At 36.2% G+C, this 12,460-nt stretch overlaps 1 protein-coding gene across 2 annotated transcripts in view; it reads left to right on the top strand.

Annotated features, from left to right (window-relative positions):
* mybpc3 (myosin binding protein C3) overlaps window positions 1-3,192 on the top strand; it is a 44,210-nt gene extending 41,018 nt beyond the window's left edge. For both annotated transcript variants that reach the window (XM_042494822.1, XM_042487104.1), the window contains 4 exons: window positions 350-509; window positions 607-743; window positions 1,505-1,691; window positions 2,768-3,192. In XM_042494822.1, coding sequence (XP_042350756.1) covers window positions 350-509; window positions 607-743; window positions 1,505-1,691; window positions 2,768-2,796 — 513 coding nt within the window. In that variant the 3' untranslated portion in view covers window positions 2,797-3,192. The remainder of the gene's footprint in view (window positions 1-349; window positions 510-606; window positions 744-1,504; window positions 1,692-2,767) is intronic.
* The last annotated feature ends 9,268 nt before the right edge of the window (window positions 3,193-12,460 follow it).

Below are 12,460 nucleotides of genomic sequence, written 5' to 3'. Positions count from 1 at the left end.
AGGGACAAAGTTGGACAGGAATGTCCTAATCTTATCCTCATAGCCTTGACCTGATCCACATTGTCTGTACAGTGACGCAGAGCCGTTGTTTTCCTGCTCTGCGCGGGTGATGGTTCATGTTTCACTGTGGTCATTATTAGATTTAATTCATTAGGGCCTGAGCACTGCAAGCGGTGCGAAATAAAAGCACTGACACACTGAAATAAATGTCTGAAAAGGGTTCAATAAATGTTTATATAAAGCACATACAATCATTTATTCCCATTTTTCTTTCATATGCCACCTACCAACATGTATATTTAGAATTGGACAAAATTAATCTGAACATGTTTTTGTGACTCATATAAAGGAGTGGTTCACAGTCTACGAGCAGTACAGGCGAACCAACTGCGTCGCGTCCGACCTCATCATGGGGAATGAGTATGTTTTCCGAGTCTTTTCCACCAATCTGGTGGGCCTCAGCATGGATCCCTGCAACACACCAGACAGCGCTTTCATCCAGAAAACAGGTGACTGCACTTATATAATTACCACACAGCAGTTTTGAGTATGATTTTGTGTCCTGAAGAAAACAGTACTCAACTGTATGTCTGTCTGTCTACTAAGGTATCGAGTACAAGCCACCTGTCTACAAGGAACACGACTTCTCACAGGCTCCCAAGTTCACACACCCGCTGGTGAACCGTTCTATCATTGCAGGATACAGCACGACCCTCAGCTGTGCTGTAAGAGGCATACCAAAGGTCAGCGACATGCAGGATGTTTATGATCACATTAATTACATCCAGGAAATCAATCTTGTAAAGATTTGGTTATAACTTTTATTGTAATGGAAACTATTAAAGGTTTTTTTTTAATTTTATCTATGTTGGCTTTAAAGTTAAGCTTGAAAGTTCACTCTAGACATTCAAAATTCATTTTATTATAGTTTTTTTTTTTTTTTTAATTTTTTTTTTTTTGATAAGGATGATGGAATTCTCTCTCACACACACACACACACACACACATACACACATACACACACAATTCATGCAGACATTTGGGGATTAGTAGCCAGTAATAAACACCCTATCCTCAATGAAACAGAATCCACAAGATAAACCCGATGATGATGGTTGTTACTAATTGACTTCTGCTAAATCATGGCCAAATTTTGGAATCAGAAATCAGCACTACTTTGTTGATCCTCAGGGAAAATCAGGACATGTTACAGTTGCTCTTATACTGTATGCAGACTTTGAGAAATTATAGGAAAATTGAAGTAGTAATAATGAGTATGCAAGAAATGTGCATTAACAATATCAACATATAAATAATAAAAAATATGTTAATATGTTAATATGAGATAAAATATCAGGAGGTATGTACAAATATGTTCATGTTACAAGAGCGTTGTACAGTTGCCATATTACACAGTGTATTGCACAGTGGAGTAAATGTTGCAGAGCAGTGGTATTTCAGATTTTGAAAGTTTCGCTCGTAATATTTTGTCCTACCTCCACAGCCCAAAGTCACCTGGTACAAGAACAAGATGGACATCTCAAATGAAGCCAAGTACCGGATGATCAGTAAACAAGGTGTTCTGACGCTTGAGATCCGTAAACCCTGTACGTTTGACGGAGGAGTTTATATGTGCAAAGCAGTCAACGACAGCGGAGAAGACATAGTGGAGTGTAAACTGGAAGTTCGCCGTAAGTATCCTGCTGGGTGGGGCAGAGACCAAAACATGTCCTCTTTTTCATGACCCATTTATGCACTGTAACCTTTCTCCATCCATTACCCTGTGTTTCCCGTGCTCTTAATAAAAAAAACATTTTATATAATCAAAGTCCAGATAAAATGAATGTCAGGCTGTTATAAACAAAAATGTATTTAGCATATTGTAAAAATGTTCAGTGTAAAAAATAGTTCATTAGGTTCAATTGTAGCACATATTGTTTTCCTGTTGTGGAATCTCTAAAACAGATATAAAAATTATAAACAGTTTCTTTTTACAGGTTTCTCAATTTCCAAGAAGTTTCCTTAAAAATATAGGAAAAAATACCCCAAAAGAACTACAGAATTTAGAGTAAACCCAAATAAGTATTGTCCAAAATAAAAATCTTAACACTAGATACAACTCATTTGATGTGTGAGAGGCTTTCAACCGCATCTTGTTGCCTTTCTCGTGGAGTTACGTAGTTGGCACTAATTAGAGTACTTCTAGAGTATATCAACTGAACACTGTTTGGATCATCCCTGTTTATTAGTATCAAAATACAAAGTTCTTCACAAGATAACCTTTGGGAGATTATTGCGCCACCTTGGAATTATTTTTACCTGCGTTCTTAGCAGTTTAGAGATGTTGAGTTTCAAATGTTGAAGTAATGTTGCAGCCAAAGAGACGGATATTTCCCTCAGGAGTTGGGGTTGACCAAAAAAAAAAAAAAGAGCTTAATGGGAGTAAAAATCGCTCCATGTAAACTGGTTCTCTAACAACATCACCATATCAGTGAAGAAGATGATAATATGTCAATATTGTGATCACATCTTGTTTCTGCTGCCCCCGATTGGACAAAAAAAAATCTGTTACGTAGGTTTAAGTCATACACTTAATGTTTTTTTTTTTTGCAAAATAAAAAATAATATAGGTACACTTAAAATGATAATAATAATAACAATGACAATAATGATATGTAGTTTTTGCTTTTGAAAATTGTGCTACCAAATTTACTTAATGCAAAGAACTTATCGAGATCTCTGTGTGTCTTATGTTTCTGGCTTGCAGCTCAAATTGCTAGAGAAGAAAAGAAGTAAAAATGGTTCAAGCTCCTGACTGAAGAGAAGATCAGTTTGTCTCCTGCATGTTGACTGTTAAGTGTCTCTTCACCTGTGTCACAAACTATGTTTAGCCCATATCCATTTGTGTTTGTGCACCATTTCTTCTGGAATCATCTTCCATTTCATCATCCTGACTTGTGTTAGCATCATGTGTACCACTGGATTACTGAATTCTGCACTCATTGCAAACAGTAGAGAAAACTGTGTAAGAGTGTCCAGTAAATATACACAATAGTCAAGGAAAGAAGCACTATTTATGAAATTAATTTAAGATGTTGTCTTTCATTTATTCCAGATGAACACAATTAATGGATTGTAGTGTTTGGATTTGTTTGTGTGCTTACAAAGGTCAATATAAATGCTTCAAAAACACCAAAGTAGGTGAATTCATTCAGTCACGTGATTATCAATCAGTGGCGGCATGCTATTTTGTAGTTTGTTATGGTGCACAAGTGGAAACCAGCTCCTGATAATGCCATCATGATAGCTGTGCTGGCCGTGGTATTTAGAAAATGCGGGGAGCATACCACTGTTGCCCAGAAGTCCAGAGGAATGGACGAAAGTTGTCGGGGGGCTTAGTTTTATTGTAACAAAGCCTCGCTAAAGCCAGAGGTGTGAAGCGTGTGGCTAATGTGAATGCCACAGAGAGATGTGTGTCAAGGGTTGAAATAGCTGGGATGTCCTTCTGCTATGGAGGACACGTGTGAGTGAAAAGGAACAGTGGCTGTGGTCGCCAAGCGGGAGCAGCTGTGGCGTCACTTGACAGTTATTCCTATTATGGCGTCAATGTAAATATTTCCCGTGCCCTCTCATATAGAGCTGCAAAGGATCCAGTGAGCCTTCGTACATGTCACTATTTTTGAGCCTTATAGCTCCAGAAACTTTTTCCAGGTGTTTTGACATGTGGATTCACCGAAATTCACAGATAATAAGAGAAAAGGCTGTGAGGTCTGTGACTGAATCACAGCCGTGATGATATACAGTACAACATCATGACCTCCGGTGTCATATTGCTTTTATACAACAGTTCTACAAGCCGCTTCTATTAGTTAACAGTAACAAGGGACAACAGAATATGATTTGTTTGTTTATTTATTGATTTTTTTGGCTCCGCCGACACAAATAGTTCCGCATCCGCTGGAAGTGACAGTTGTTGCCTAGCAACGCATAAACATTGTCCTACACTGGCTAATCTGTGTTAGTTCAGTCTGGATGTTCTGCACAGACCAGCAGGACATTTATCTCTGTGTTTACAGTGAAATCACAGTCCGTTAACAGACACTTTGCGTGATTCAGATGAGTTAGTTTGATCAGACAGCTCGTGGCTGCAGCGTGTGTCCGCTCACTGCCGTGATCTGCGTCGCCTCGAGCCCCGTGTCGCGCGCAGGTATGTGTCTGTGTGTGTCCGTGTCTCTCAGGCTGCGGTTAGTGTCAGACGACTGTGTCCCTGTTTCACTGCACATCCTTGTAACATCTGGTTTACTCCCAGTGAACGGCGGTTTACCAAAACCCGTCCGTCACAGCTGCTCCGCTCCTGGGGCTCCTCCTCATAACTTTAAGTAACTCAAATGCACGTCCAGTCAGCTCAAGCCACACTTCAGTTCCCCTCCTTTCTTGCTCGCCCCCCACTCCTCACTCTCAATTCAATTTACTTTATTGGCATGAATGTTTCTCTCTCTCTTCCTCTCTCTCTGTCTCTTTTTCTCTCTCAATTTTCAATTCAATTCAATTTGTTTTATTGGCATGAAAAAAAAATAATAGTAGCTTATGTCGTCAGAAACAGCATGAAAAACTCATATGATAGTATGTCTTTCAAAATAGCATAAAAAAGTCTGGATATACTATGTCGTCCAAAATGTCATAAAGAAGTCATTGTTTAGTATGTAGTCCAAAATAGCTTAAAAATATCAGAGGATTGTTATTCTCCAAGGCAGCATAAAAAAGTCATAGTAGCTTATGTCGTCCAAAAAATAATAAAAACATCATATTATAGTATCTCATCCAAAAAAAACACAAAAAAATCATAGCATTGTATGTTCTCCAAAACAGCATTAAAAAAGTAATAATGTAGTTTGTCTTTCAAAATGTCATTAAAAAGTAGTTTAGTATGTTGCTGAAAATGGCAAAAAAGAGTCAATGTATAGTATGTCGTCCAAAATACTGTAAAAAAGTCGTAGTATGTTGTCAAAAATAGCGTAAATAAGTCATACCGTAAAATGCCACAGAAAATAGTTTTAAAAAATTATTGAATAGTAGCCTATGTCATAACATAAAGCATAAAAAAGTCAAAGTTGAGTATCTCAACCAAAATGACATTAAAAAAAGTCATAGTATAGTATGTTGTCGAAAATATCATAAAAGGTTTATAGTACAGCATGTTCGTGTTATCATAAAAATTCATAGTATAGTATGTCATCCAAATTAGCAGAAAAAATCATAGTGTAATATGTTGCTCAAAAATCATTGAAAATGTCTTCGTATAGTATGTCCCTAAAAAATCATGAAAAATGTCATAATATAGTATGTGGCTCAAAAATCAAGAACAATGTCACAGTTTAGTATGTCACTCAAAAATAACCAAAAATCATGAAAAATGTCACACTATAGTATGTCGCTAAAAAATCATCCAAAATGTCATAGTATAGTTTGTTGCCCAAAAATCATGAAGAAAGTGATCAAAAATCACCCAAAATCATGTTGCATGTCATGTTTTGTATTGGTATTTGTCCTGACATGCTTCACCTGTGTGTGTGTATGTGTGCCTCTCTTTGTTTCAGGTGCAGATCACTAGTGATCAGTGCCTGATTGTGCTGACTGAGAGCAGCTGTGGGCACAGGCTATATCAGTGGCTGCATGGCCTGCTCATTTCTCTCTCTGACTCCCTGCAACCAAGATCCCTTTATGTTGTGTTTGATATCATCTTAATTTGATCTTTTTGTTATTAAGTGTTTTCTCTTTTTATCCAACATGGTGTGTGTCTCCTCCTATGTTACAGCATTTGAGCCAGTTGTAACATAATGGGGGCTCGTCCAGACCATTGTTGCCGTTGTGAGTACACATACATGGGGTGGCCCCTGGTGTGCTGGGGGGAGCAGACAAAGACTAGTGAGGTTTACTTAGATAGCTCTGCAGTTTTAGGTAGGAATGGTACCAGATGAGTTCTAGGTTAAGTTAGCTGGAACTGTCATTGTTTAACCTAGTGGTAAAATGAGGCCACACTAGCTGACTTGTCTTCACGCACCGCATTCTGTGGATTATGGGAGTAAGGATGATTTTCTTTTGTTGTGCACAGTGATATATGTTAGGATGTAGTTGTGTTGGTACCGACACAACATGAAAAACGTTATAGTATGTTATGTCACTCCAAAAACATGAAAAACGTCATACTATAGCATGTCTTAAAAGACAAAGAAAAAGCATGAAAAACCTTGTAGTAATGTTTGGCGCTCAATAATTATGAAAAATATAGTATGGTATGTTGCTTAAAAATCACCAAAACTCCTGAAAATTTATGAAAAACGTCATAGTATAGTATGTCACTCAAAATAAAAAATGACCAAAAATCAAGAAAGACATCACAGTATATGTCACTGAAAAATCACCAAAAATCATGAAAAACATCATAGTGTAGTATGGCGCTCGAAAATAATCAAAAACATAATAGAATTGTCTTGTCACTCAAATGTGAAAGTATAGTATGTCGCTCAAAAGTCATCACAAATGTCATACTATAGCATGTTGCTCAAAACTCGCCAAAGCCAGTCTGTCCCAAAAAGAGCTGAAAAATACATACAATAGAGTGCTGAGACACACACAAGAGGTAAGGCTATAGTATGACTAAAAATGCCGTAGAATAGAATGTTGCAAAAACAGCCCAAAACACCATTGTATAGAATGTTGAAAAAAATGACCGATAAGGCAATATGGTATGGCAAAAATGTGAAAATATGACATTTCCCAAAAACAGCTGAAAACACCTCAAAACAGTATAAAATAGCATGCCAAGACACACCATAGCAAAGGATGTTGCAAAAATGTCCATAAACACCATGGTAATGCATGTTGGAAAAAATGACAAGGCTATAGTATGGCAAAACATGACATAATTTGCAATACCCATAATATAGCATGTTGTGAATATGGCCGAAAAAGCAAGGCTGTAGTATTGCAAAAAGGTCAAAATATGACAGTCCCCAAAAAATGCTGAAAAACACATAAAACTAAATAAAATACCATGCCAAGACACGCCCTTGCAAATGATGTTGCAAAAACGACCAAAAACACAGTAATATATAGTATAGTAATATTGCATGATGATAGTATAGTATAGTATGGCAAAATTATCAAAATATGTCATTTCCAAAAAAAATGCTGAAAAATACATTAAACCACATGAAATAGTATGCCATGACATGCCATAGCATAGAATGTTATAAAAATAGCCCAAACCACAATGATATAGCATGTTGAAAAAATGACAGAAAAGGCAAGGTTATAGTATGGAAAAAAAAAGTCAAAACATGACATGTCACAAAAACAGTTGAAAACACCCCTAAGCCGTATAAGATAGCTTGCAGAGTTATGCAATAGTATAGAAAGTTGTAAAAAAAAAACAAAAAAAACCACCAAAACACCAAGATATAACATGTTGTAAAAATGACCTAAGACGCAAGGCTATAGTATAGCAAAAAAGTCAAAATATAACATGTCCCAAAAACAGCTGACAACACCTCAAAACAGTTTAAAATAGCGTACTGAGACACGCCATAGCAAAGAATGTTGCATTGCAAATAAATGCCGAAACACCAAAATATACCATGTTGAAAAAATGACTGAAAAGGCAAGGCTATAGTATGGCAAAAAACGTCAAAAAATATGACATGTCCCAGAAACATGCTGAAAACACCTCAAAACAGCATTAAATAGCGTGCTAAGAACCGCCATAGCAAAGAATGTTACAAAAAAGACCAGAAACACCAAGATATAGCATGTTGAAAAAAATGAGCGAAAAGGCAAGGCTATAGTATGGCAAACACATCAAAATATGACATGTCCAAAAAATGGCTGAAAACACCTCAAAACAGTTTAAAAAAAGCGTGCTGAGAAAGGCCATAGCATAGAGTATTGCAAAAAAGACGTAAACAGAAAAAATAGCTTGTTGAAAAAATGACAGAAAAAGCAAGGCTATAGTATGGCAAAAACATTGAAATATGACAAGTCCCAAAAACAGCTGAAAAACACCTCAAAACAGTTAAAATAGCATGCTGAGACACACTATAGCTCAGAAAGTGAAAAAAATGGCCCAAAACACCTAGGTTTAGCATGTTGAAAAAATGAGCGAAAAGGCAAGACTATAGTATGGCAAAAACGTCAAAATATGACATGTCCCAGAAACAGCTGAAAACATCTCAAAACAGCATTAAATAGTGTGCTTAAGAACCGCCATAGCAAAGAATGATACAAAAAAGACTAGAAACACCAAAGAATATAGCTTGTTGAAAAAATGAGCGAAAAGGCAAGGCTATAGTATGGCAAAAACATCAAAATATGACATGTCCCAAAAATGTCTGAAAACACATCAAAACAGTTTAAAATAGCATGCTGAGACACACCATAGCATAAAATATTGCAGTAAATCTCAAAACACCTAGATTTAGCATGTTGAAAAAATGAGCAAAAAGGCAAGACTATAGTATGGCAAAAAGTCAAAATATGACATGTCCCAAAAACAGCTGAAAACATCTCAAAACAGTATTAAATAGCATGCTGAGAAACGCCATAGCATAGAGCATTGCAAAAAGGGACGTAAACAGCAAAATATAGCATGTTGAAAAAAATGACCAAAAAAAGCAAGGCTATAGTATGGCAAAAACGTCAAGATATGACATTTCCCAAAAATGGCTGAAAACACCTCAAAACAGTTAAAATAGCGTGCTGAGATACGCCATAGCATAAAATGTTGCAATAAACGCCCAAAACAACAAGATATAGCATGTTGAAAAAATGAGCGAAAAGGCAAGGCTATGGCAAAAATGTCAAAATATGACATGTCCCAAAAAACAGCTGAAAACACTTCAAAACAGTTAAAATAGCATGCTGAGAACAGGCAATAGCATAGAAAGTGAAAAAAAAAATGGCCAAAACACCAAGAATTAGCATGTTGTTGAAAAAAATGACCAAAAAAAAGGCAAGGCTATAGTATGGCAAAAAATGTCAAAATATGACATTTCCCAAAAATGGCTGAAAACACACCTCAAAACAGTATTAAATAGCAAGCTGACAAACGCCATAGCATAGAGCATTTCAAAAAAGGGCGTGAACAGCAAGATTTAGCATGTTGAAAAAATGAGCGAAAAAGCAAGGCTATAGTATGGCAAAAACATCAAAATATGACATGTCCCAAAAATGTCTGAAAACACCCCTCTCAAAACATTTAAAATAGCGTGCTGAGAAACGCCATAGCATAGAGCATTGCAAAAAAGGGACGTAAACAGCAAAATATAGCATGTTGAAAAAAAATGACCAAAAAAAGCAAGGCTATAGTATGGCAAAAACGTCAAATATGACATTTCCCAAAAATGGCTGAAAACACCTCAAAACAGTATTAAATAGCAAGCTGACAAAAACCATAGCATAGAGCATTTCAAAAAAGGGTGTAAACAGCAAGATTTAGCATGTTGAAAAAATGAGCGAAAAAGCAAGGCTATAGTATGGCAAAAACATCAAAATATGACATGTCCCAGAAACAGCTGAAAACATCTCAAAACAGCATTAAATAGTGTGCTGAAGACACGCATAGCAAAGAATGTTGCAAAAAAGACCAGAACACCAAGAATATAGCATTGTTGAAAAAATGAGCGAAAAGGCAAGGCTATAGTATGGCAAAAAAATGTCAAAATATGACATGTCCCAAAAATGTCTGAAAAACACATCAAAACAGTTTAAAATAGCATGCTGAGACACACCATAGCATAAAATATTGCAGTAAATCTCAAAACACACAAGATTTAGCATGTTGAAAAAATGAGCAAAAAGGCAAGGCTATAGTATGGCAAAAAAGTCAAAATATGACATGTCCCAAAAACAGCTGAAAACACCTCAAAACAGTATTAAATAGCATGCTGAGAAACGCCATAGCATAGAGCATTGCAAAAAGGGACGTAAACAGCAAAATATAGCATGTTGAAAAAAATGACCAAAAAAAGCAAGGCTATAGTATGGCAAAAACGTCAACATATGACATTTCCCAAAAATGGCTGAAAACACCTCAAAACAGTTAAAATAGCGTGCTGAGATACGCCATAGCAAAGAATGTTACAAAAAAGACCAGAAAACACCAAGATATAGCATACTGAAAAAAAATGAGCAAAAAGGCAAGGCTATAGTATGGCAAAAAAAAGTCAAAATATGACACGTCCCAAAAATGGCTGAAAACATCTCAAAACAGTATAAAATAGCGTGCTGAGATACGCCATAGCATAAAATGTTGCAATAAACGCCCAAAACAACAAAGATATAGCATGTTGAAAAAATGACTGAAAAGGCAAGGCTATAGTATGGCAAAAAAAACGTCAAAATATGACATGTCCCAGAAACAGCTGAAAACATCTCAAAACAGCATTAAATAGTGTGCTAAGAACCGCCATAGCAAAGAATGTTACAAAAAAGACCAGAAACACCAAGATATAGCTTGTTGAAAAAAATGACCAAAAAAAGGCAAGGCTATAGTATGGCAAAAACGTCAACATATGACATGTCCCTAAAAATGTCTGAAAACACCTCAAAACAGTTTAAAATAGCATGCTGAGACACACCATAGCATAAAATATTGCAGTAAATCTCAAAACACCTAGATTTATGCATGTTGAAAAAATGAGCAAAAAGGCAAGGCTATAGTATGGCAAAAACGTCAACATATGACATTTCCCAAAAATGGCTGAAAACACCTCAAAACAGTATTAAATAGCAAGCTGACAAACACCATAGCATAGAGCATTTCAAAAAGGGCGTAAACAGCAAGATTTAGCATGTTGAAAAAAATGAGCGAAAAAGCAAGGCTATAGTATGGCAAAAACATCAAAATATGACATGTCCCAAAAATGTCTGAAAAACACCTCAAAACAGTTTAAAATAGTGTGCTGAGACACGCCATAGCAAAGAATGTTGCAAAAAAAGCCAGAAACACCAAAATATGGCACGTGTTGAAAAAAATGAGCGAAAAGGCAAGGCTATAGTATGGCAAAAAAAAAAGTCAAAATATGACAAGTCCCAAAAAATGGCTGAAAACACTCAAAACAGTATAAAATAGCGTGCTGAGATACGCCATAGCATAAAATGTTGCAATAAACGCCCAAAACAACAAGATATAGCATGTTGAAAAAATGACTGAAAAGGCAAGGCTATAGTATGGCAAAAAAAGTCCATATATATAACATGTCCTGATACTTACCTTGGAAAGGCTAAGCTCTACCATTGGAGGCAACTTTTAGGGTTTCATTAAAAATATTGGAGCTTTTTTTGATCATGGTGGACCCCACTGGACTGGACTTGGCTTGACCAACATGGGAACTGACCACGGCATACTCTAACAATATGAATGTAACCATACCAATGTGGTGGTATTTGTGCTTTGTATTTTTGTTGTTGTTGTTGTTTTGTTGTTGTTTTTGTTTTGTTGTTTTTTTTAAAAAAAATCGACTTTGTTTATCTTGTTTATATTGTGTTTTACTTGTCTCGTGTTGTGTGTGTGAGATATAACTCCTGCTGTATGTGATCTAAAGTAATGACAAAAATGGTTCTGTACACACGGGAATGTGAACAAGTGTCATTGCTAGCAGAACCTCACAAATAAAATAATAAACAAAAAAATAAAAAAGAATTACATCCCAAAAATGACTTAAAACATCTCAAAACAGAATAAGTTAGCATGGTGAGAAACGCCATAACATACAATGTTGCAAAAGGGGCCAATGAAGTTATAGCATGTTGGAAAAAATGATCGAAAAGGCAAGACTATAGTATGGCAAAAAAGTTGAAATATGACATTTCCCAAAGAAAGGCTGAAAACACCTCAGAAAAGTTTAAAATAGCATGCTGAGAAATGCCATAGCACAGACTACTGCAAAAAAGGACGTAGACAGCAAAATATAGCATGTCGAAATAGTGACGAAAAGGCAAGGCTATAGTATGGTAAAATGTCAACAAATGGCATTTCCCAAAAAACAGCTTAAAACACCACCAAACAGCACAAAATAGCGTGCCAAGAAACACCATAGCATAGAAAGTTGCAAAAAGGGCCAAAAACACCATAATATTGCATGTCAAAAAAATGACCGAAAAGGTAAGGCTTTAGTATAGAATAATGATAAAACATGACATTTCCTAAAAATAGCTTAAAACACCATCAAACAGGTTAAAATAGCGTGCCAAGACAAGCCATAGCACAGAAAGTTGTTAAAACAGCCAAAAAGACTATAATTATGCATGTCAAAAAAATGACAGAAAAGGCAAGGCTATAGTATGGCAAAATGTCAAAAAATGCCATGTCCCAAAAACAGCTTAAAACACCACCAAACAGCATAAAACAGCCTGCCGAGACACGCCATGGTATAGAAGGTTATAGAAAAACAGCCAAAAAGAA

The sequence above is a fragment of the Plectropomus leopardus genome, chromosome 1 (genome assembly GCF_008729295.1).
Source record: "Plectropomus leopardus isolate mb chromosome 1, YSFRI_Pleo_2.0, whole genome shotgun sequence".
Taxonomy (NCBI): domain Eukaryota; kingdom Metazoa; phylum Chordata; class Actinopteri; order Perciformes; family Serranidae; genus Plectropomus; species Plectropomus leopardus.
This window is presented reverse-complemented; position numbering and strand designations above follow the sequence as displayed.